Raw genomic sequence first — 27,109 nt, forward strand, 5'->3', positions numbered from 1 at the left:
AAAAAATAAATAATACTATCTCCTATTCTACCCATTAGTCGCATTTAGTTTTTTACACTTGTCGAGACAAAAATTTAACATTTAATATCTCTAATTATTCTTAATTAAAAATTATAAAAAATTGATATTAATAATTTTTGTATTGAGACGAATTAAACAAGATCTTACATAACTATGTTTTAACTTATAAACTAATAAAATACAAATTAAGGGTGATAAGTGAATAGTGAAAAAAATAAATGAGACTAATGTATAAAATAGGAGGTAATAATAGAAATCAGTTTTATGCTTTCCACTATTCATCATCTTCTTGGACACTAATATTTTTCAAATCCTAATTTCATGAACTTCAAGAATTGAAATAACTGCTTTCCTCCTCAAACCATTTGAAACCCATGCCTCTCATCCTGTTCTTCGTTGTCTTCGATTTTCGAAGGAAGACACAACCCTAACCCCATCTTCTTCATCTGATTTCGAAGCAACAATGTCCTTATTCATCTGATTTCGCTCCTTGTTTTTCTCTCTTCAAATCTAAATACCCTTTCAATTTCTAAGTTTCGAAACCCAAAGCAGCCGACTACTTCCTTCTCTTGATGAATCTCATCTCCTACCTCTGATGCTTTAAACAATCCTCTTCCCCATTTTAGTTTTGATTTTCGAAATCCACCATTGTACCACCTCTGCAAGGTTCTTGTTCCTCAAATAGGACACATCAGGGTAAAGCAAGCATTACTCATCTTCTACCTCGAATTTTCGCAAGAGACACAGCAAGTCTTCCCTCCAAGCCTTCGTTCGATTCTGGCGAAAAAGGAGCAGGTATAATTCTTTTCTGTGTTCTTTCTTTTCTTGCTTGGGATTTTCGAAGAACAAGGCTCCTCCCATTCTCTCCTCTGATTTTCGAGCAATAGCCATGTCTGTATCTTCTATGGCCGAATGTTTATAGCCATACCGTAGCTATATTACATTGTTTTGGCTTCTATTATCTTATTTATTTTGTTTTGTGTTGATTATTGCTGGATTCTTGGAGTATCGTGGATTGTAAGTTAGAGTATCTATCTTTGAGGCAAATGAAAATCTCTATTTGAGAATAAAGATGGTAGATTCAATTTGAAGAGATAGGATACATGACATCGAGATATGAGTTTTTGTTAAAAAATGTGGTATATTGGTGAAATATTAAGTATTTTGATGTTCATGATTGAATTAGGAGCTTCTTGTGAAAATCATTAATGGTGGGATAAATATTGGTTGTGTTATTGAATACTTTGATATTCTTGAAGGGATTATCAGATTCTTTGAGGACTTTTGAGGGTTGGTTTTGAATGTACACGTTAAGTTTAATTAAAAAATTATAAAGAATGCTGAAGGTGAGTAATCTTTACAAAATATGTAAACAAGTTAGATCGCGATTATAATATTTTGATGACATGTAAAGTGTTTAAGCTTGGAGTGCACAATCCTTGTATGATTAGAAATGTTAGAATATAATCCATGAGTAAGTTACGGTTTTAGGAGGAGATGTAATTGGTATATGTTAGTATTATAGCATCGAACGCCTTTTTGTTGATGTTGTGTTTGTTATGCTTCAGGATTCGACCTAGTTGAGGAGCACTTCTAATCGATAGCTGTGATTTAGATTCGACTCTTTGAAGCATATTTTGCAGTGAGTAGTAGCAGTTCCTTAAAGGATCTGGCCAGACTACAATTTTGAAATTTTTTTTATTAAAGTTGGTGAAATTATATTGTTGAGATAAATTTGTTATGAATGATTATGCTGATATTGACATGGTCAATGGATCGGGCTTACGAGCTGGTCATTGACGGAGTGGTGGGGCATTGTCTCCTATTCCCTATATTTGAGGTGAATTGTCATTCAAATATTGACTAGCCTCACCCGAGAGTGACATAACCTTAGGGTTATGGATGTTCCTCTCAACTAGACTCTCTGTGCGCATATAGATCTAGGAAATTGATGTTGCTTTTAAACTTATGATTTGAATTACTGTGTTTTGTTGTTTGGATTGTTACTTCTCATTCAATTTAACCTGACCCTCTGTTGTTTCCATCTTTTAGACTGTTTACAGATCGAAACCGGTCGGGAACGATGGGTTAAGCGGTGATGGTTAGAGTTACTTGGATATTAAAATGAGCTGAGTACATGAGAATTTGTAGTGTTGTATTAGGTTTTGATAAATGTATGTTGGACTAGATTGTATTAGTTATGTTGGACTTTCATAGTGGCTTTTATGATTACTTTGTGTTTTAGTTAAGTGTTTAGTTTGAGAATTAGCTGATACAGCTATGTCATAGAACTGGTGATCTCTTGCACAATTTTGAATTTTAAATTTGAGTTTCTTGGGAAATAAACTCCGTGATGACCCTGTTTACTCAGTCAAACGGTAAGTAGGGTTGTTACAATGTCATCACTAATACTAAGGATTTTAAGTAACTATGTGAAGAGACTAAATTAAATTAAAATATAAATAAATAAGAAAAATTCAACATATTAGTAACCAGATTTGAGGAAATGAAAGTAATAGCATTTTTTTTAATGTTTTTTTCACATAGTAACGATAATGTTTTAAGTTTATAAAAGTGGTAGCAAATTTCAATAAAAAATGTTACATTTCATTAATTTTAAGTTATTTTTATATGTTTTCCCTTTTTTACTTTCATAAATAAAAGAATAAAAAATTAAAACCCTTCACCCAATCATCCCCACTACCCAACCTAACCCGTCTCAACCCAGCCATCCCCACTACCTACCCAAACCCTATCTCAACCTAACCAAAACCCTTTTTTTTCCTCCACTAGACCTTTCATCCTAGCTAAAAAAGATGTGCGCCCTATTCTTTTCGATAACCACCCTAACCTGACTAACTCTCAACCCACCCTCATCCAACCTATCACCACATTATTTATTCATGCGGTCACCACCTAAATCATAACATATAAGACCACACCTAATATGTGGGTTGCATTTGATGGAGGCTAAAAATCTTGCTCGAACGTTGTTGAGGCTAACGACTGTGGTCGCGGTGGTTGGCATCGAGCATCTGTAGGTAGAGCTCGATTAGAGTTGGACTGGGTGGGGAATGGGATGTTTAAAGGGTGGTTTGTAAGGTATATAAGGGTTAGAGTTTGGACCGCAACATACACTACAAAAAACTATTGAATTGACGACACAGCTTTTCGTCGCCATTGCATAGCTAAATGATGAAAAAGTGACTCTGGCGACGGGATGGCGAGGGGATTCGTGGTGGTCGCCTTATCGTTCGTCGCTAACGTCAAATTGGACGCCATTTCGTCGCTATATTTTTTGATGAAATTGGTGACCACCCAGCGACAACATGTCCATCGCCAAACACGTGTCTCTTATGGCGACAAGCTGCTCCTCGCCAAAAGCTATCGCCAGTGCTGGCGACCAAATAGCGACGACATTTCCGTCGCCTCTTTGGCGACCAATCTCTGATAGCCATCTTGTCGCCTGCTGTTTTGCAGCTTTTTTGCAGCCGTATATATATATATATATATATATATATATATATATATATATATATATATATATATATATATATATATATATATATATATATATTAATATATAAAAATTATAATTATATATATTTTGTATTAGTTATAATATTAAAATAAAAATATATACACATAAAACAAATAAATTAAAATAAAAGAGCTGAAATATTATATAAAAAATTGAAGTTTATTACAAAGTCACAAAAATTACAAATATTTTAATCATTCATTGAGGAGGTGGAGGAGGGGGTTGATTCAAATTGAAATGCGATTCAAGGAATTTCATAAATTGTTCTCGTTCTCTTGTTATTTGTTCAGTCATCCTTTGATGATAGTCATAGGCTGTCTGAGCATTTCCTCTTCGTATCGATTCCAATAATTGATTATTAAACTCCATTTGCTGGGCTTCTAAATCCGCAAACCTTTGTTGTATAATGGCATCATAATCAGGTTGTGCAGGCTGAGAAGCCAGAATATCCGTTGGCTCAGGAGGATAAATATTTTGAGAGGCGTAACCAACCCCAAATACCTCTTTGGTTTTTTTGTTTTTTTTTGTTTGAACCGCTTTCTACGTTTTTAATAGCATCCAACCAAATTTGACTTGGGTCGCGAGTTGGATGCTACTCCATCAAAGAACGATATTCATCCTTCAATAAAACAAAGAAATCAATTACCAATAAACAAAGTATTAATTGATACTAAAATTAAATAAATAAACAAGTTTAAAAGATTATTATGTTAACTTTTTTTGACTTGCTATTCGTCCATTGGGAACAATCTCCTGTTTCATTGTCAAAGACCCCATGTGTTCGTGTAAATATTTCATAGGCCGTGGGTCTTTGACCTTTTGATTGTTCCTGAAATATTTAGAAAAAAAAACGACTTAAAACTAAACAAAAGATAATAAAAAAATTAAATATAATACTACTTAATTGACAAAATACTCACCAAATCCCGCATTGTTCTGGCGTGCGGGATTGAGCCACCTATATGGGTGGCTTCAGCTTTGTCTCTTCCTCCACGTCTATTGGAGGAATTCCTAGCCGAAACGGCTTTATTATCTGGGCGTTCCCAATCCGCCTTCCATCGCGCCCAGGTCTCATTATCGATGGAAGGAGGTTTAAATTCAAGCTTGCTTTTCAACGTCCTACGCCATTTGAAAAGCATATCCGCATAGCGCTTTGCGGCTTTTTCCTCCCACGACCTTCGAACGAAATGTTCGAGGCGAGGGTCCCATTTGTATTGTTTCTAAATACATAAATGTTTCATCAAATAAAATACTTAAAATAATTTATATATAACAAAGTCTAAAAATAAACAACAAAATAATAATTTTACCTTAAATTCATTAAAATAAAAATCTTTTGTGTGTTTTGTCACACCCTTCCAACTACTACCTTCGACATCTTGCCTATAATTGAAGGTAGCCCTTATTTTGGATGCAATGGTGTTTCCGGATATGGGATTAAATCTTACAATAATTAACAAAATTAGTTTATATTAAAATTTTAATATTGAAAAAATATTAATGATAATAAGATGATTAAAATATTTACTTGTTTATTATTGGTAGCCATGGAAGATCCGGTCGAGGATCGTCTCCATCATCCTCTTCCATATTTTGCACGGAATCACTTGGAGTATTTTCACTACTCCCTTGAACTCGGTTACTGTTGTCTTCGTCGTTATTGTCGTCGTGGCTACTCGACAAATTATTCAAGAAATAGTTGCTAGCCCAATCATTAGGGTCGCTGCTCATTTTGCCTATAATATTTATTTCAAATCCTAATATTATTTTCAACTAAAATCAATCTTATCTATAACATAAAATGTCCCAATTTTATCTACGTAATGAATTTTTTCATCTCAAACTAAACATTACTACATATACTATTAAAGCAAGTCGAAAATTACATTTAAAAATTACATTAGACATGCTCAAAAATTCGAAAATATTAAACAAAAAAAAAATTCGGAACTAGATAATAACAACATATTAAAAATAAATTACTCTATAATTCAAAAGTTACATATTAAATAAAAAAAATCTAGAAAAAAATATAACATAAAAGCTGCTCGTAGTTGGAAATTCTCCTTTCTTGACACATCAAATGTACAAATACCCTCCTCCCACAACATATTCAACTCTTGTATTAGTGGTTGAAGATATAAGTCAATGTTGTGCTTTGGATTACTCGGCCCAGGGACAATCACGGTTAAGAACATATACGGCTTCTTCATGCACATCCATGGCGGAAGATTGTACGGTGTTAAAATGATAGGCCACGATGAATACTGTTGACCCGAACTTCCAAATGGGTTAAAACCATCTGTACACAGACCAAGCCGCACGTTTCGAGTCTCCAATGCAAAGTCTGGATGAATGTCGTTAAATGTCAACCACGCTTCAGCATCGGACGGATGTATCATCTCTCCATCCTTAGTGCGGTGCTCTGCATGCCACCTCATATGCCTAGCTGTTGCCTCTGAAGCATACAATCTTTGTAATCTGGGCCCTAGGGGAAAATAATGAAATTGTTTCCGCGAAACCTTATCACCCTTACTGTTTCTTCTCCATCTAGAAGTTTCACAAATGTAACAGCAAGTTGCATTCGCATTATTCCCCCAATATATCAAACATCCGTTAGGACAACAATCTATCTTCTCAACAGGTAATCCAAGAGCAGCTATTTGTTTTTTTGTGTCGTAGAAGTTGTTTACCATCGTATTCTCTTCTGGTAACACTTCGTTCAGAATACCACAAATATCGTCGTAACACCTCTCAGTGAGACGATGGTCTGTCTTCAGGTTTGTAAGTCGACCAATAATAGACATCTTCGTGTGATTTTTACAACCTTCAAACAGAGAACTATTTACAGAATTTAACATTTCAAAAAACTGTTGACACTGTGGGTTTGGATTTTCGTCAACGTGTACTGGTGGTTCATTATCCACTGACTCTACATTATACTGTGAGGGAAAAAAGTGATGGTAATTGTCTGGAAACACACTAGCTACTGCATCATGCACCATCTGTGAGTATGAATTTGGATTGTTTGACGATTGCTCTCCGACTTCCGCTACAACATCAGATGTTGTTCCTATCTCTGTGTTCTGATGATATTTCCACTCATAGTAATTTTCAACAAACCCCCTTCTCATTACATGTTCCCTTACTTCATCTGCTTCCTTAAAACAACAATTTTTACACTTTTTACAAGGACATTTTATCTCAGAACTCATGCTTTGTGAACGAGCAAAATCTAAAAACTCTTCCAACCCTCTCATAAATCTTAAACTAAACTTTCCATTTTTTCGTCGGTTGTACATCCAACTTCTTTCTTGCCTAGAACTCATTTTTAACACCTAAATATAATATTATAACATAATTATTCAACTTATCAATAAAGTAAGTTAATGACAATAACAATATATGACAATAATAATATAATTATTCTAATAAAAACTACTAAAGCAAACTAATGTAAATAAAAATAAAATATAAAATAATAAAAAATATAAAAACTCAAGAAAATAACAATAAAAATTAAATAATAAAATTAAATCAAGTAAATATAAAACTCAAGTAAATAACAAAGAAAATAAAATAAATACTAATTAAATAATAAAATTAAATCAAATTAATGACAATAGAAACTAAAAATAAATAATAAAAATAAATAAAACTAACTCATATAAAAAAAAAAACAAAAAACTCACTAACCTCTTCAAATTCTTTAGCTTCCAAAATATACTACGATACACAAGGATCAGTTGGTTATTTATAGAATAAAATGGCGACAAGACAGCGATTACAAACTCATCGCCACTTTTGAATTCAAATTCAAAAACATGGCGACCAAAGGGCTACCAAACACTATATCGCCTGCTTTATGGGAAATGAAACGTACGAAATTGGCGACGATTTCGCGACAAACGGACTTGTCGCAAAAAATTTAAAATCAAAAACAAAAAGGAAAAATAATATGGCGACGCCGAAATCGGTCGCTAATGTAGTTTTTGCTTTTGCGTCCCAGCTTTCCCTCGCCTTGTCGTCGTCATTTTGCTTTTTGCTTTTGCGACCCTTCTTTTCCTCGCCATGTCGTCGCCACGGGCGACCAACTCTTCCCCTCGCCATTTTTCCATCGCTAATTCAAGAGTTTTTTGTAGTGATATAACATGTGGTAGATAGGTTTTTTTACATTAGTGAGTGGTGGCTAAGTGGGTGGGGGTGGGATGGTTTTTGTTTCTATTTTAATTTAAAATATATAAAAAAGGAAAAAAAAAAAGAATTTATTTGTCTTTTCATTTATTTATAACAAATATTTAACTAATTTTGTTATGTTCTTAAAAAATTAAAACCTTATCGCTAACATATGAAAAAAAAACCTTTAAAAAATGTATCACTCGTTTTTCTCTAAAACTTGGTTACAACCATGTAGAACTTTCCAATAAATAATTAATTTGAACTATTATCCAAACGAGAAAGCTCACTTAACCCAACTAGAAGCCTAGGCGAAAAACAATTACTCCCTCCATTTTCTTATGTTTTTCACATTTAGAATATTCCACTTTGTGGAGAGAGAAATTTAATTAAGATTTTCGAGCATATATAAAAGATAAAATATATCCATGTAATGTCTCGTTAGGTTCGCCTTAATGTATACTTTTAATAAAAAAAACCTTAATATTTTTTAAAATGCATATGTAAAAAGAGGCTTAAAATTTGATTTTTATTATACATTTTTATAATTTTTTATTTTTAAAAATGTCTCAATATCTTAAAGATATTGAGGCATTTGTAAACATATTGAGACATTTTTATCATCCATGAAAGATAATTTTTTATAACGCATATTTAAAAATAAAAAAAATGGAGAAAGTATCATTTAATTCTCGCATCTCAACTCGAGCCCAAAATCAAAGAAAATTCGCATTGACTTAACCTGCAAAATAGATAACAACAATCCAAAATCATTGAGGCGCTGCTAAACTATCATTTTCGATCATAAAACACATAATAAAATTATCTCTAGTTACAAATAAATTTAAACAGTTATAACCATTAATTCTATATATGAACCACTTTTAAAATCACGTCAACTTAAAAAATAATAAATAATGCCTTTCTTTGCTGCGGTTTTAAACCGCAACATTTAAAATAGACCATTTGCTGCTATTATTATTGCTTGGGGTCAAAACCGCAGCAAATGAGGTTTTTTCCACTAGTGTCTAAATTTTACTTAGTCAACAAAAAACCCCACTATAATATGTACTCTGCATTATGCAGAACACTGAACGTGTTCTTTACCTTTACCTTTTATCATTAAGGTTCTTAACAATATATGTGACAATGGTAAGTATATAGAAAAGAGATGTAGAAATTTAGTTTGGTTGGAGTATTGTAGATGAATGGATAAGATGCAATGAGAAGGGTAATTGAGAGTGTACGCCCAAAGGCAAACTTTTTTTAAGGCGGGATGGAGCTCGAACAAGTTGAGCCTTCTGAAAATTATTCTATTTGCTTATAAATGGTTATATTTCATCAAATATGTAGTATCGGAACTAACAATTCAAGAAAAAATGTAATTTCTACTTACATATAAAGAAACACTAATTATATTAAATAATAATTCCGTAAAAAAAACCCTACTTAAAGGTCCAGAGTATATATATCCCCAGCATGTTCTAAATTGTCTTTCGTATTAGTGGCTTGTAAAAACCTAAACAATGTTGAATAAAAAAATGACTAGATCATATATAAGCAAGAAAATAAAGTACACCAAAATTGTATAAATGACACTTATATATAGGAGAAGTCGTCATTGTGGGAAAAAATGACTAGGTCAGGTATTCGCTGTTATTAGTAGCAAAGAAGAGAAGAAAAAATTAATAATGACCTTAATTGTTGTTACTAACAACAAATAAAGAAACACTAAGTCATGAGTTAAAAGAACAAAAGAAAAAGAAATTATGTCTGTTTGCTTTTTGTAACCAAGAACATTCTATTTGTTGTTTTATTGTCCCTTCAATCGTTATGACATTATTTTTCTTTTGTTTGCTGTTAGCAACAACGAACAAAGCCATAGTAAATTTTTTCTCCTGTTTGCTGTTAGTAACAACGAACACTAGTCTTAGGCTCGGCCACAAAGACACTTAATTTGAAAATTAAAATTTTTCAAAAGTTGTTTTTTAATTTTTGTAAGAGTTTATCCAATTTTTCGTTGTTGTTGCCCCTATGCCCGAACACTTAAGGAATTTTTGAAATGGATAAAAGAATTTATATATATAAAAAAAAGCACGAAATAAGTCAACAATTAACTTATTTCAGAAAATAAGCGTCTAATTTCCAAACCTGAGGTTTAATGCTGCTCGCAGTTATTAACTGCGAACAGGTGCTTACTTTTTTAAAAAGGCAGAGAAGCTGTTCGAATAGGGCTGTTGACTTTTTTAACCCTGTTCGCAGTCACTAACAGGCTCATTATGCTCGATAGTGTTCGCAGTTAGTAACTGCGAACAACACCAAACCTCAAGTTTGAAAATTAGACGCTTATTTTTTGAAATAAGTTGATTGTTCACTTATTTCGTGCTTTTTTTTTTTTTTTATAAATTAGCTTATCCATTTCATAATTTCACGCTTAAGGCGATAGGCTTAGTGGAGGATTAGACAATGACAAAGAAAGGGCGAAGAAGAGAGAGAAGGGGGGGGGGGGGGGGGGGGGGGGGACCAGCAGTGTTAAACTTTGATCATGATTTTTCATCAATCTATATTTGAAAATATATTTATGTGAGATTATGATAGATTCATTTCAATATATATATATATATATATATATATATATATATATATATATATATATATATATATATATATATATATATATATATATATATATATATATTCTAAATATCAATTTTTTAAAATTGTTAAGAACTTACAATTAAAATTACTTGACTTTTAAGTTTGTATTAGAATCTGCGCAAAAAATGAATGAGAAAAACAAATGAAAACATATATAATAATTTATTTTCACAATATTTATTATCTTCTATTACGACTTAAAATAGTAGTATTAGGTGGCCATAGAAAATTATGTAGAAAAACACTTAAAGGAGAATGTAAGCTTTATTGCCATAGAAATGACTTAATGCTATTTTTAAAATGATAATTTCATTTAGAAATCAAGAAATAACTCAAAAAAAAAAAAAGAAAATTCTATTTTGAATTTGAGTCAATTCAACCATTATTTTAAAAATAGTTAATTGTTGAGAATTTAAAAAAAAACGTCTTAAACCTTATCATTCTCACATTTTTAATTTATATTAAAATAAAACATTCATTCCCAACAATCCAACATAACCTATTATAAACTCATTTCTCAATACCAAACAAGACTTTTGGGTTTAAAGAGTGGAGTATAAGGACGAAAGGAGGTCAGGAAGAGAGTGAAGATGAAGGAAGGAAAAGAGACGAGGAAGATAAAGGAGGTGAGGAAAAGATGATGATTGACGAATAATAAAAGTGAAGAGTTAAAAAAGGCAACTAGCAAAGAAGAAAGGGCGTGGAAGAGGGGATGAAAAGTAAATGGTCTTTTTGTTTTTAGAGCAAAGATAAGGATTTAGAAACATAGGTCAAAGGGAAAATTAGTTTATTGCGAATCAAATTTATATTTATAAAAATCAAACCTAAACCCATATCCATATTTCAAATAAAAGATCCATATTCAACTTGAATTATTTAGAAAATTTGAAAAAAATAAGATTATTTAACAACTTATTTCCAAAAATAAGCTTCGTGAAAACTTTATTCCCAAAATAAGCGTCCGTACATCCAAACTTAGGATTGGTGTAAAATCGTTGTTACTAACAGCGAAAAAAAAAATATAAGCATTAAGTCGCTGTTAGTAACAGCGACCTCTCGAACTAGGGATTATTAGGCACTCTTCGTTTCGATGCAATCTGTTCATTGCCTTCCCTTAAAAAACTAGCTCTTGGGTATAATTTTCTTTCTGAAAACATCACAGAAGATATCAAAAATTGTACTCAAATTAATACTTAGATTTGGGTAACAACAACTTTTCTAGTTTAATCCCTGATTTTTCCAGTTTAACCCAATTGAAATTCTTATACTTACAATTAAGTGGATATTTTGGGGTTTTTCCATGGAATTCTTTCATTGGAGATAACCCTTTTGATATTACTCCATTTCCTAAACAAATTCTTCAATTAATGAATTTAAATGTCTTACTTCTGTATAATTGTAGCATTTCTGGGCAAATTTCGTCAGAAATTGGAAATTTAACAGACCTAATTGATCTTGAATTATCACAAAATTTCTTATCTGGGTCAATTTCATTAGAAATTTCAAATTTAAAAAATCTAAAGTACCTTAAAATCTGGAGAAACAATCTTACCGGAATATTACCATTTGGGTTTAGAAATCTGACAAATTTGGAGCAGAGTATCAATGGAAGCATAGTGGATTTGAGTAAGACTACAAGGGAAAAGGAATGGAGAAAATCAACTTAGGCTTTTCTAATTTTTTTTTTGTTTTCGCTGTTAGTAATAGCGATTTAACACCAAACCTAGGTTCGGATGTACGAACGCTTATTTTGGGAATAAAGTTTTCACGAAGCTTATTTTTGGAATAAAATTGTTAAATAATCTTATTTTATTCAAATTTTCAATTATCTATAGGATCTCAAGCCTTAAATTAGCGTTAATCTGAGTCCATATAGGGCCCAAGATGATCACCAATGCAATGCCTAGCCCCAACGCCAAGATGATCGTTCTTTTCTACCCATTTCTTTCTACCCATTTCAGACTACGTCCATGATCTCGACGCATACTTTATTTGACATCATCATCAGCAAACACGCTGTTGCATATTTTCTGCTCATTTTGTTTTGATAGCATAACAAGGATAGCACATAGCGCAAAGTAGAAACACAAGAACCAAGAAAATTTCACAAACCGAACTTGTCAAAGACTTGAAATAAAGCCCGCTTTGCTAGACCGTGAAATGAAGGGTAAAGTTGACACTTTCATGTTACTTTCCTGTTCGTAAAGATGACATGAAGACATTAATAGCCAATGCAAAATCAACTGGACCTTGACATAAATTCTGGTTATAAAAAGGAGGAAAGGTGAAAATTTTCAATCTCTTTAATTTACAAATTCTTTTTTTTCTTTTTTTCTAGCCCTATATCCTAAAAACAATGGGGATCGAACCATCTACGCCCACAGGAACAATCAAGAACCAATGCAACTAATGAAGCCATCTGTCACATGTGAAGGCATGGCAGAGTAACATGGGGTGTTTACATTATGAATGAATTGGCTTCAAATTTTCTATGCCAAGATCAATTTGAGCGCTAGCCAAGCAAAAATCTGAATACATCGCTTAGCGTAATAATACCTTGGACACGCTTGCTACCAGCTTCCACAATTACAAGCCTCCTGACGCCTGAGGACAAGGATCAACAGCAAAAAAAAACCCTTAATATCAGAAGTACGAGCAGGAAATAGATCATCAAGTGAACATGCAGTACACATACCTGGATTTGATAGCCGCTCCATGATCTTGTGCAAGGGGTCTGAGGACAAGCACATCTGACATCTTTGTCCATTGAATACTCCACAAGGAGAATTAGCATCTTGTCCTAATTGAAGGGCCTGTATTGCAATCACAATTTACAAACAAGGGTGTAAGAGAGAAGTGCAATCTCAACATATGTTTGTTTCAATATATCTAATATAAACTTATTAAAGATCAGAGGGTGCACCACTCTCGATTTGAAAATTTATTTTCAGTGGGCGATAGCAGAACGAGGGTGTAAATTAGAGATCATATGGGCCACGGCCCAAACATCTAGTGAGATGATCTTGTAAATTACCATCAATTCTATTTGTAAAAATTGACTTAACATGGGAAATGAAAATGCTTTACTCCATAGCCTTGCATTTACCTGATGAATATTCATTTCATCAAGACGAATTTGTGCATACGCTCTGTCTTTTGCTAAAGAAGTAATATCACTGACAAAACGAAGGAAAGATTAGCAAAGATTAGCGGACACAAAAAAAAAGCCATTCACAACTGGATAAACTGTCTAAAGTCAACAGGTAACATCGGATACCTCCTAGAATATATATCCAGAAGTGAGTCACTGTCATCAACAATAGGAACTGAACTCACGTCCGCTGTAAAATGACCACAAAGCTAGCATTATATAGTTTTAGCAAACAAGAGATTTAAAGAAATATTCTCTTCTTGTACAAGATATAGAAACAAGTCAGAACCTAAGTAGGTCCATGATAAAGCTAAACTCAAAGTTCTGGAGATTCTCGCTGTTCTTTTGTACAGTGGCGGACCTATGTAGGCGCTTGGGGATGCCAGGCCCCACCATAGTATGTACTCCCTCTGCCCCCTTGAATAAGCAACACTCACTTTAACAAATATTTGGAAAGTGATGCGGTCAATTAAATTGTGTAGATAGGATTAAAAGTGAGAACGTGACAAAACATTTGTGGATAAAAATTAAAGAAAAGTGGTAAGGACATTACTCAAAATAAAAATATTGCAAAGTGAAACATTGAGAACTAAATAGAAATGTCGGCAGACTCATGAGAACCGAGGGAGTAATGTTAAACTGTTAAATATTTCAAGTGAAAAAATGTCATAGCCCCTCCAAACTTTTTGGTTTTTGTCTAATTATCAGTCGTTTCGAGAAATCTCGGATTTATCAAAATGATTGATAATTAGAAAAAAACAGAAAAATTTGGAGGGGCCATGACATTTTTTACTTGAAATATTTAATCGTTTTACAGTTTTTCTTAAGATATTTAGTAAAAATTAATCCCTCGATTCTTATGAGTCTGCCAACAATTTTATTTTAGTTCTCATGTTTCACTTCGCAATATTTTTGTTTTGCGTAATGTCCCCACTACTTTTCTTTAATTCTTATCCGCAAATGTTTTCTCACATTCTCACGTTTAATCCTTACAATTTAGTTGACCCCACCACTTACCTAATATTTGTACAAAAAGTGAGTGTTGCTTATTCAAGGGGACAAAGGGAGTACGTCTTATCAAGGGTAAAAGTCTGGGTCCACTACTGTTTGCACACGAACGATCCACCCCATTCAAGCATACAACAATAGGAGGCAATCACCTTGCACGAGCAAAGACAGGGCAGCAGCAAGAGTAGCATTTTGTCTCAACATTGCAAATGGCGGTCGACTTGATTCCCCAATCTTGGGAACCCAAGTACCTAAAGGAATTGAACAAATTGGTTGTTGAAGAATAGGCAAAGAGCTACTAGAGTGTTTGAAATGTCTGCAAATACCTGGAAAATAGGACAGTGAGCTGTAGGTAATAACAATCTAAAATGCAAAAAGGAGCAAAAATGGTGAGATGGGGACCTGAAACTTACACTTTAGTATCCCAGACAGAGAAGCAAGATGTAGCAGCTGCGGGAAAGAACCATCTGGTGATGAGGAATTTATAATTGGAACAGTGGATACTCTGTTTTGCAAAATCTTCATAGCGACATCTTTCAAGGAATCATATGGTCCAGCCTGCACATTAGAATGCTTAAACGTCAATCTAGGTAAATAAGAATGCTAGACCACCCAATTTAAGGGAAAAATAAGATAGACTATAAAACAGAGCACATCATACTTGCATTTTCTACTTCAAAAAAAAAAAAATCCATTCTTTCAGGGAAAAGAATGACAATTGTATAAAAAGAAAAAAGAATCAAATAATCAGATATCGATTATAAGTGGGAGATGAGACAGAAAAGCAGCAAAAATGCGCAATAAAAAAGCAACCTGATGATTTGTATCTAACCTGAAAGGCAAAGCACAGAGGCCATATCACACTTAAAACATAAAAAGTTGACCATAATTCAATCAAAAAAATGGAAACTAAAGTAAAAGTAACACAATTCCCATATTCAGGGTAAGGAGGACAACTGCTTACTCAGATTTCACAAAGACACAGGCCAGAGACACTATGGTATTACCACATCACCACTTGGTAATTTGGTAGTTGACCAGTGTGCAGATTTGATGTTTGGCATACAAGCCACAAATCAGAACCTGAACTATCACTGACATACACAATTTCTTGAATATGGAAGACTCTAATGGTCAATGATCAATGATCAACATTACAACCACTAATACAAACTCAAAGCTACTGCCAAATCTGAAAAGAGAATAGCAAAATTCCACGAAGCAGACAACCCAATCATAATAACATAGACCAAGAATAAACAACCAATTCTGTTCCACAAAAAACATACATTAAGGATTGTCTAAAGTCTTGGACAAATTCTCTAATAAGTCCTTTAATTACTGAATCCAAAATGAATATGCTTGTTGAAAACAGTTGGCCAAGAACAACTGCAAACCACAGTTAAGCCACATGCTTCAACAAAAAACTGTTTATAAAAGGGAAATCTACAAACCAGATTATCAGAGCCACCTTCATAAGCTCGAGGCAGCAGCACTTACATTTATAAGCTGTCTGGCATACGGCCTCCCGCTGCCCTCAGTTTGTCTATTGTGACAAACTTTTCCATCTTTCCATGCCAAAATTGTATGAGTCTCTAACTCCTCTTCTGTCAAATTTGAGCCATGATTCCCAAGCTAAAAATTGTACTTTGTTAATCAGCAGAAGCAACAAACACAACCAGATCTAAAGAGCTAAATCAACAACAGCAAACTTAATAAACCTATCATTGCAAGCATCAAATAGAACAATGCTTTGCCAAGGATGTACAGAAATATGTGAGGGGATGTATCAAGAAAACAGCTAGTCTAGTATTTAGAACATACTAAAATACTTCCTATGTTTCATAATGTCTATAACATTTACACTTTTGACACAATTTATTGTGAACTTTTAATCATACTCTTTCACCAAATATATAGTATTAGTAACATAGTTAAGAGACATCTTGTTAGATTCATTTCAATGTGAATTTTCAATAAATCAATTTGTTAAATTTTATTTCTAATGCACAACAATTACATTACCCCAATGCCCCTATGTGCTACGAGGAGAGGGGGTATGATTTCATTTCATCACCCAATGCTGCTTAGTATATGATAATGTGTAAGATAAATATTGCAAGACTTTCATAAAAAAAATGTATACAGTACCTGAGATCCAAGGAAAAAAACTTACTTTCTCCGTTTCCTTTACTTTCACATTTGCACCCAAGTACAATAGCACACAAGTTAAGATACCAGAAAAATAGTAGAATATTTCAATATTGCCCTTACTTACAATGACATTAAGAATAAACGGTAGGAATTAAAAAATTATATGTGGAAAGGATCATCACTTTTGTTTGAAAGTGGAGAAAATTCAAAATATCCCTTGCTTATTTGTCATTAAGCAAAAAATGGGCCACAAAAATAAATTAGTGAAGTTAATAAAAGTGGTTAAAGAAAAGGGTGCAAATAAAAGAGAACTCAAACAAGAAAAATGGTGAAAGTTAAAAAAAAAATTAAAAAAAAAGGGGGAGGAAGTATATCTTAGATATATTGTATGCCAAGTAGGATAGGACCAAACACCTCATTAAGCAAAAAAAATTTGAGGCAAAGGAAATAAATCACAATCGAATGCAAAGCACATCAAGTAATTATTTCAGAGTTCAAGAACGAAGAGTCTCTATATGTCATGTAAAGAATCCAGAAAAAAAAAAGCTTGCAAAACACATCGACAAAATCCAAAGGACAATTTTTGTCTGTCCTCGAAATTTAGTGAATTCCTTATCCTCCTCTTTCTCCCACATTGGTTACCAGCAGTTGCCAGTTAAGCACCAATTTCATCACATAACAGTGAGACATTAACATTTTAAACGTTTCAAAGTTGATTTATCAAGATGACTAAGCTTACACAAATCCCACAAGAATCATTACCAAAGAAGTAGCATCACAAAATTAAGGTTGATTTGTGCATTTAATGGAAAATAACGACAATAATAATTAGTTGTCGTGATTCATGAAAAGAAAAGAGAAATTGTCAGCAAAAAAAATCATCTAACATAGATGGGCACATTTAGCATTGGGGCAAAAAGAAACAAGTGAAGATGTCTGAAGGTAACTGTCCACATACCTCTCTCAAAATTAAAATGAAGTCAATGGCACTAAGAACTCCAACAAAGTGACCCTTGCCAAAATCCCACAAAGGAGCAGCAGGAACTCCCTGCAAGTAGATTAGATAAAATTGTAATCAATTATGTATAAAATCAACATAGAAATTATCGAAGAGCATAGGGTATGAAGGATCCAAAGTAAAACATACACATAAAAGAGAAAAGAGGAAACAAAGAGACTAACAACTAAAGTATTATTGAGCACAACAAAAATAGTAAGTGGTGGCCATTACGTAAGCTCTGAGATTAATGGAGAAGATAAGATAAGAATACATTACAAGGGGTAAGGTGAAAAAAGAAGGGAAAAGGCAACTTCACTACAAGGTAACCGGGGAACTTTTTTGTCAAATGTCCAACGGAAGGTAATGTAAGCTTTAGAGCACCTTAAAATGACACCCAAAAAATGAAAAGATAATAAAGTAACTATTTCCATTTACATTTAAGTTTTGATCCATTTTTCAAATCACGTCTACTCTATCCATGAATTCAGAATGTAGGTGGAACCATGGAACAAGTGCATTAAATACTTTACTCTATCTGAAAAAGAATGCCTCTTCGTATAATACAAAATGAGAAATAATTGTTGACGAAAAACGTTTTTTTTTAATTCTAAAACTCTCTTCTTAAATCTTTTTATAATTCTTTCTTTGTGAAGGCGTACTCCTTCACAGGCTCGAATACAGAACAGAAGAGGATCTACTCTGCCAAGGGAGACTTGATTCCTAGACCTCTAGACTCTAGTCATTCACTTAATTTTAATTACTCCTACTATGGAATTGCTAAAAAATACAAATATTATTCCTTGGTTTCTTCAACTCACTTGAGTGATTGAACCCCGCCATCAGGTCAGGACCAATAAAACACTGCCAGAATAATATGAAAAACACACCTGATAAAAGCCAGAAAGAGATGCAGATTTGGTAATTTACGGAAAAAAATTCAACATAGGGAGACTTAGTTCATAAGGATGCTCCTGATAGTGCCTCATTATCAGAAAACACAAGGTGAATCCCTAAAGTCCAGCTAAGGCATTAAGGTGCAACATGAGGTCCAAAGGAACGGGGCAAGACATGCATGCGCAATAAGGTTACTTCGAAAAAGTGTTTTCTGAATATCAGCCAGGAGGATAAGATGGTACATATGTTGTGCATAGTGCTCAGTGAATAGCAGCTGGCTGGCTACTCACAGGCAAAGTCTTTGATTATGCTGCCACATCAAGGATTTATTCAAATCTTATTGGTTGTCTTGGAAAGCAGACTAAGAATTTTGCAGACATTCCAACCCTACTTGAGTGCTAGACCAAAAACCCAATATATTAAACTTGAGTTTTATGGACCTTCCAACCCTACTTAAATCTAACATTCTTCAATGAATTTATGAAGCATAGTCATTAGTTAAGTCCAATCATTAAATCTAATCATAAATGTATTAGAGTAATAAAAAAGAGTCTCTCTTATAAATCTCCAACATTATAGACTTGCAAGGATACCATAATTGATCTAACAAGAATTAAACCCACTGCTTTAAAAAAGAAACAAAAGAAAGCAAACTCCACAACAGAAAGCTGCCTTGCAGGTGGGCCACTTCACAATAAAGAAGGCCAATGACCCTAGTCACCCTGTGATGTGTCCACTCTTCTTCTAAACGAGTAGACCTATCCCAATTCCCTATACTTGTATAGCTTAATACAAAGGAACAATTACCAACACCAGAATTTGCTGAAGCCATTAGAAGAAAACAAGGCTTATGATGGATAAAGAGCTTGAAGAGTTTTTGTCACTATTCCCTCTTTTTGTATATGAATCACAGCCCTTAGAAATAATCGTTTAAAAATTGACTTCACCATATCTGCAAGCAATCAAGTTCCATCATTAATCAGCTACTTTCACAATTCTTCATATAATTGCATTTGAATGGCTGCTTTTGATGAACGTTCTCCCAGAGATATATGTATGACACCATAAACTATTCCAACCTACGACCATTTCCCACCTTATGTTTCCTTCAATGGCTAAAACAATAAAATACATGTCTATGCCCATAAGCTAGCATCTTTCTGATGTTGGTGGTTCTTTTGACATGCCAATGGTAATTGATCTCTTTCTACATCTCGTCTCCAAATTTACAAAGAGACAAGTGCCACACTTTTTCAGATAACAGTCTCCCCACGTAAGTCATCATTTTTGGTAATTTTAAAGTACAATTTTTATATATCTTCAAGTTCTGGCGTTTGCTTCTGGCAAGGCAGCTTCACGTAAGTTTTCGGTTAGTAAGCAGGCATCATCCATGGCGCGAAGCTAGCTCTTTCTTAGCAGCTTTTTATTATATGCTCACAAATCAAAATCACAAATCTCTTTCTGCATCTTTTTTACAAAGTTACGAAGTAATACAAACACTTTACTTGTATTTAGATAGTTTTCAGAGAACAGTGTTCCCTCCCAATGGTTTCTAATTATTTTCAACATAAATTTTCCTTCATCCAAACCAAGAGATATGTTGTAGAATATATATAGGAGTCTAAGAATAGAACTTTGGCTGAGTAAATAAGAGAAATATAGTGCAACTTAAGACATAGCTCCAAAGATAGAAAGAACGGAGTTTTTTTATGAATAAATTCTAAATTAGAATAGAGAACAAGCCATAATATGATTTCAGCTAAAATTAGCAATTAGATTATTTTATACAAGATGAAAATGGATTTATTAGTCAACCCTTAGAGACCTCACATGGAACTTGGAAGAGGGACTCCATCTTACTCCCTTCATGGTATTAAATATCAAACTGAATGTTCACTAACAAATTGTATCATGCCAAGATTAGCATTTTTATTTTAAGTATTCTCTACATACAAGATGATCATTGAGACTATTGTCTTGGTTGAAGATTGGCATTAAATACAACTAAAAACAACCGAACAAAGTACAATCTTTCTAAGTGACAAGTTCCCATGCTGATTTGTTTTGGTTCATGAAGCTAACCCCATATTGTTGGAATCAAGACTTTGGCATTATTGTTGATTCTACGGGTACATAAACAAATATAAGAAGCTTTGAACATAGGGATAATAATACTAATGAATGGCCTTGATCACACTAATAATGGTTGCTCAAATCCTCTTTGCAAGAGAAGTAATCCATACTTACATGTCAGAAAAGTTTGATTGCAAGATGGAACATGTAATTTCAGTATTCAACATTTAAAAACAAACACTGCTAAGTCATGGTTTTAACGATTATTAAAAATATCAACATCTTCCCAAGAACAGCAAAAGGGATATATCAAACCTGCTCATAAAGAATATGAAAAGCTTGTTTAACCGGCAAAGTAACATCCAAAGCCACAACCTACATTGACAACACAGGCAAATTTTAAACAGAACTCATGTTAACTGGAATATGCAGATCTCAAGGACAGAAACTGAGTCTGTTAAAGAAGGGGATAAATCCAAACCTTGCCCGACTCTGGAAGTAATTCATATGCTGTATGTTGCGATAAAAACAAAGATATACGATGACGAGAAATCTGTACATCAGCCTCTGAAATTCGCTCCCGCAACATTCCATCAGGCGATGCCATCTGCTCAAATACATTGAATATACAAAGGAACTCACAAAACTCATTTGTTTAAGAGCTAAAAGAGAAATGGAAAAGAGGATGATGATCTCATTATAATATAAAAAATTTGCACCCTCCTTTTCAAATCATTGAATACGATGAAAGATCAAAACTGTCGAGCCCTTAGGATAAACAGGTATGAGAGAAAGGACTATGTTTTCCATCAAATCAGATCAAAAAATAAAAAGACATACCATAATTCTAACTAACAGTAAGAGTACAGTAAACAAGTCCCCCCTCTCTTCTCCCAACTCCACAAAAAGGAACATAAATCAAAGATTCCTCTATGAAAAAGGAAGACATAGAGCCAACATTTTAATTACAATAAGCAGCATTGAACAACTGCAGAAGTAATAAACTAGTAATAGAGCATTAGACATAAAACTTACTGGACGAACAAATGTGTTCTCGTCCACCTCCATGTTGGATCTACCAGGAGTGTCAGAATTAAACATAACAGAACCAATATCAGACTCCCTTGGTATACGCACATTATTGACAACACCATAAGCTCCACTCACAAAAGGCTGATGTTCATCATAACGCCATTCTCCATCAACATTAAATTTGTACTGCATGTAAACAGACAGTTGGTGGTCAATTTTCCATGAAGATAAAGTCTAAACTTGATTTATGCAACTTAGATGGATAAGAAAATGAGTGCAAGAAATTCATGGTATAGACTATTGAAACATTTTGATTCATTTTAAATCAACTTTGACAAAATGCTCAAAAAGAACTATCACGACAATTCATCGGGTTAGCTATCAATACAATGCATATAATTACAGCCCCATCACTGGTGAGCGAATAGTATACACTCTAAAATTAAACTAATTGGAGATATGAATACTTATTATCATGGATATGAAGTAAAATTTTAGATAAAACAACCAAAGAAATAAGAATGGTGAGAGAGGACCTGCAGAAAAACAGCTATGTTGTAATCACTTCTCTGATCTTTCTAATAAGCACTCACCTCAAGTACAACCTAAGCAGAAGTGACACTTCACTTGCAACAAATGCTTGAGTGAGTAAAAGAATAAGCATGTCACGAAGTAAAGCCCAATTAAACAAAGGGAAAAGAGGGTGAGATGCAACAGGTAATAATGTCGGATGAAATGAACTAAACAACTAATCATATTGCGTTCCACCATCAGCAATAGTAGGAAAGGAGGGACGAAAGCAGCCATTGAAGAGAAAATATACAGCAAACACGGAAAAAAGCATGCTCAACAGTTTATAAATTATAACATTCATAAAAATCACTTCATTGCTTACACTAATGTTAAAAGTAATAATAATAAGGGAAATTATCAATGGTGCCCTTGTACTATTGAAAAATTACAATGGTACCCAACTGCATTTCAGTGGTACCCCCCAATTATATGCTAATTACAACCGTGACACTATTAATCAATTTTCCGTTAAGTTGCCGTTAAATCTCGAATGACTTAACCATGGTTAGGTTCTTCTTCTTCTTCCTCCCTTTTCCTGCTCTCCTTCCATGGCAGCTTAGTATGGAATCTAAGAGACGGATACTCCTTTCTTCAAACCTTTAAGATGAGCTTCCAGTATTAAACCCCCCAATTATCTCACCCAAAAACTTCATAGTTCAAGAAAAAATTAAGAAAAAGCTTCCAAATTACAAGACAAGACAACTCCAGCATAAATTGAAAAATTCAATAATCTAACTGGGTATATTATTGGGTATTCTTCAAATAAAGTCTTGGCTTTAAGTATTGTAAGTTTTGTGTTTTACAATGATACTCTTTCCGTAACCAATTAAATCCCTTCTACTTTGCAAATGTGTTTTCAAGAATTGGAATTTTATAATCTCAACCCAGAATTTCGCTTCTTTACACCTCAAAAATTCCCCTTTTTCTGATTATCAATCCATTCTAATCAACACAAAAACTTTCTTACTGTCATTTGATTTTGAAAATCATCAAAATCATCACAAAATTTAATTCATTTGAGAAAAATCAACTCAATTTTCTAATATCTTTTCAATGGTAGCATCAAGCCATGGATTAATCTGCTTAAATTTTGAAACTACAAATCAAATCCAAATCCCATACCCTCAAATTTCGGGTAAACCCCAAATTATCTAGAATTAGTCTTGAATTGATTGCTGATTATTGGGTGTGTTTCTATATGCAGCAGTATGAAGCTAATTTCCAGAAATTTAATGCCGAGAAAGAGCTTGTACTGGAATTAGGATTACACTGAATTAGAAGGAATTGTGGGGTTTTGTAAGTGTATTTCTAATGCAAAGATTCAAAGACTAATTCCATACTAACCATGGAAGAAGAGCTGCCATGGAAGAAGAGCAGCCATGAAAGAGAAAAGGGAAGAAGATGAAGAAACTAACCATGGTTAGGTTAAATTCCAAATTTAACGGAAAATTCATCATTAAGGTTACGGTTGTAATTACCATATAATTGGGGGTACCACTGAAATGCAGTTCGGTACCATTGTAATTTTTCAATAGTACAAGGGCACCATTGATAATTTCCCTAATAATAAACAATCCAGAAAAGGTACAAATGATATACTCCAAAAATGAGCACAAATACAGACCACAATGACACTAACATCAACCCAAAATATTTTATCTGCTTGCACACATCAAACGCAACCACACCAAACACTATTCTCTCAAACATAAGCCCGTCCTTAAATGAAACTCACATTCACCAAATTATAAAACAATCTGGCCAAACGATTCACACTACATAACAATTCACACATCCCACACAAGTTCAATAATAAAAAAACAATTCCACAATCAAGCAAAAGCAGTAAATAACCAATTTAAGCTCAATAGTGACCTGATGATATCCTGGTGTTAAGTTACAAATAACTTGAAATGCAGTAGGAGTCCCCTCCATAGGAGACATAAGTATATGCTCAGTCCACCTGCATAAACAACAAAGTCGAAAGGAAAACATCATGATCAATTCGCAATCAATAAGTACACCAAAAGTACATTTAAAAACCAAAACTCTTACCCAGTAAATGAACCACTTAAAAAAACCCGTCTTCCTCCATGAGGCCAAACAAAACGAGTAGGAAAAAATATATTTCCAGGAAGTCCACTGTTAGTATGAGTACCAGAATCCGGATTCGATCCAAACATTTCCAAAATTTAACCTAAAGTCGGCACTTTTAGCTGAAATTAAATCCTAAATCTCAAAATTGAAACTAAAAACTCAAATTACGAAAATACAATGTCCTAATCTCTAACTAATTCATCGGTCGATTCAACAAATAATTGACCCAAGCCAATACCTAAAATACAAAAAATAAATGATATGATTATCCATCAATTCAAAGGATCAAGCTAAAAGAACCCTAATTCCAAGTACCGGAAGAAATCAAGCGAAAATGTGTACAGATTGCGGATAAATTCTCACATCAAAGGAGATTAAAAATCCCTAATCTTGAAGAGAGAGAAAGAAGAGAGACAATATGTAAGCCACCAGATAATCCGCTGAAGAAGGAATAAACGACGGTGGATATAAGACGGAAAAGGTTTATATATTTTTGGGGGGTTGAATTTTTTTTTTTATATCTTTAAAAGGCAAAAAAAAAAAAAAAGAGGGAGAGAGATAAAATTGCGGCCGGCGGCGAAAGAAAAATACAAAAGTAACGGAAGAAGGAGATGGAGATGATGAAGAAAACCGATCTCCCGTTAGAAAAAATTCTTGCTAAATTATGAAAATAAGAATAATTGTAATAATAATAAAAATAATATGTATTTTTTTTGAAGTAATATGTGATTTGTTTTTGAAATAATAAAAAAAAATATAGAAGTATTATCATGTAATTTAATAAGTAACATAATGAACTTTGGGCAAATTTTTTCATTCTTTTCATTAGTTTTCATTTGTGTAAAATTACTGTTGATAATAATAATAATAATAACAATAATAATAATATAGAAAATTATCATGAATAATAAATCTTTAAATATTTTTACTACAATAATATCAACTATTAATTAATCATAAATAATAAGACATTTGAAAGATAATTCTCCTTAGCATCATTTGACTTGTTAGTAACCTACAATTATATGTCAATGGTCAAAAATAAAATGGAAAAAAAATCTCTCATTACCCTCTAACAACTTCACCACCACAATCTCATCTACCTTCCTAGCGTCAGCCCACTATTTTCGGCGACTTACCACCACAATAGTTCCCCAACCCTTAAGAAAAACGCCTACATAGTAAAACACCCTAACCCCTTAACTTACCCAACCCGTGAAAACCCTAAAACTCACCCACCTCTATTCCTATTCACACCTGCAATTAACAATCGAGGGGAGGTTTTGCTATTGGCGGCAATGGAGGAGAGGGTTTTGACGATTTGAAACCAAGGGGTTGCAATTTATATGTGATGGTGGTTGGATGGTGTCTTGGTTTCGGCCATGGGGGAGGATGGTAGCAATCTCAGGGGTTGCGATTTGCAGATGGTGGTGGTTGTTTTTTTTTTTGGTTGGTGGGGGTATTGGTTGTGCTGGGGTTGGGGTGGGAATCGTGGGGACATTGGGCCTGCGATGGTACATAGTAGGGGTAAGACGAGGGGCGAGATGAACCAGATGGTAATATGGTACAGAGGTGGGAGAAGAGCGTAGGGAGTGGGGAACTCAACTCAAAACTGGTATTATTCATTATTAATAATCAATAGTTGATATAATTATAGGGTTACATAATAAACAATCTACAATATACTCAATAAACTAGTTGTCAAATGACAATCATACAATATAATCAAATAGTTGTCAAATGACAAAAGTCATGTTTACAATGTTTTGCCAAATCATGAACTAGTAGTATGACATTCTGTTTTACATAAGATTTCATGTCTGCATAATTTCAAAAACTGTATAACCTTATTAAGATATGATTGGAAGTTTTTGCACCAATAACAAGCAATTTATGTAAAGTTTTGGAAAATAATTTATTACATCAATATAGATTTATATTATTAAAAGTAATTATTACCCCAAATCAACCTATGAACTAAAATAGTTGTACTATTTGTAATACTTTACAAAAAATAATAATCACATCATGCATTGTTATAGAAAAAAAAAACACTTTTGAATTACTTTTATCAATTTATAGCCCATCTCATAAACTTTTATCAATTGGTCAAATGACAAGGGAGATAAATTGTATTGTTCAAATGTTTTTTCGTGGGGTGTATTGGCCATAATGCTTATATAGGAGTGACTATTATATGTCGTAATGAAAGAGGTAGATTGTATTATCTCGATGAGGTGCCTCAAAAAGGTAAGCTTGCTTATGTACCTACCAAACAACAATTATAAATATAGCATCACTGCATCAGCGGTTAAGAGATTCTTTCTTAGGGTATTTAAAACATTTTTTTCCTCTCTTAAAACCTTGAAAATGTCTTTAGAGTGAGAAAACTTATGTGCTTGCCACAAGTTATAAGCCGTCATATTTATCTAGCTCATCTCATTCCGATAAACCTTTTGTTCTTTTATTCTGATGCACGAGGTCCTGAATTTAAACACATGTTTTTTTCTTACTTTGTGTTATTTATAGATGATTACTCGTGTTAGTTTATTCTTTAAAACAAAATCTGAAGTTTTTAACGTATATGTCAACTTCAATAAAATGATTTAAACCTAATGTAATACACAAATTCACATTCAAAAAACAGATATTGCGCGCGCGGGGATGGGATAAGGGGGTGGGCATATTAATCTTGACATAGAACATTTCATATCAACAAATGGCCTTATCT

At 33.4% G+C, this 27,109-nt stretch overlaps 1 protein-coding gene and 1 long non-coding RNA gene across 3 annotated transcripts; one reads left to right on the forward strand and one right to left on the reverse strand.

Moving 5' to 3' along the window:
- Positions 1-218: 218 nt before the first annotated feature.
- Positions 219-2,390, forward strand: LOC130817677 (uncharacterized). Its single transcript, XR_009043844.1, has 3 exons — positions 219-816; positions 1,590-1,663; positions 2,074-2,390. It is a non-coding gene; the product is annotated as an uncharacterized LOC130817677 (long non-coding RNA).
- A 10,231-nt stretch (positions 2,391-12,621) lies between these two features.
- LOC130817482 (sucrose nonfermenting 4-like protein) lies at positions 12,622-25,044 on the reverse strand. Of its 2 annotated transcripts, XM_057683209.1 has the most exons (13): positions 24,337-25,044; positions 24,157-24,244; positions 21,712-21,894; positions 21,158-21,283; positions 20,992-21,051; positions 17,668-17,757; positions 16,056-16,190; positions 14,969-15,113; positions 14,708-14,881; positions 13,674-13,737; positions 13,503-13,572; positions 13,092-13,209; positions 12,622-13,000 (listed from the first exon to the last, which is right to left on the reverse strand). In XM_057683209.1, the coding sequence occupies exons 1-13, from the start codon at positions 24,462-24,464 to the stop codon at positions 12,909-12,911; spliced, it is 1,473 nt and encodes a 490-aa protein (XP_057539192.1). In that variant the 5' UTR covers positions 24,465-25,044; the 3' UTR covers positions 12,622-12,908. The 2 variants fall into 2 exon arrangements, with proteins under 2 accessions (XP_057539192.1, XP_057539193.1); XM_057683210.1 differs by lacking the exons at positions 24,157-24,244; positions 24,337-25,044 and adding an exon at positions 22,245-24,141.
- Positions 25,045-27,109: the final 2,065 nt, after the last annotated feature.

This window comes from Amaranthus tricolor, chromosome 7 (assembly GCF_026212465.1).
Source record: "Amaranthus tricolor cultivar Red isolate AtriRed21 chromosome 7, ASM2621246v1, whole genome shotgun sequence".
In the NCBI taxonomy this organism is placed as follows: Eukaryota; Viridiplantae; Streptophyta; class Magnoliopsida; order Caryophyllales; family Amaranthaceae; genus Amaranthus; species Amaranthus tricolor.

What these genes read in the sequence shown, in the direction of transcription:
- LOC130817482 (XM_057683209.1), bottom strand. Translation starts at nt 24,464, where the DNA reads ATGTTTGGATCGAATCCGGATTCTGGTACTCATACTAACAGTGGACTT. An exon ending in AGAACACATTTGTTCGTCCA is followed by an intron (nt 21,284 to 21,711) that starts GTAAGTTTTATG and finishes GTATTTGAGCAG; the next exon opens with ATGGCATCGCCTGATGGAAT. An exon ending in CTGGATATATATTCTAGGAG is followed by an intron (nt 13,573 to 13,673) that starts GTATCCGATGTT and finishes TCGTTTTGTCAG; the next exon opens with TGATATTACTTCTTTAGCAA.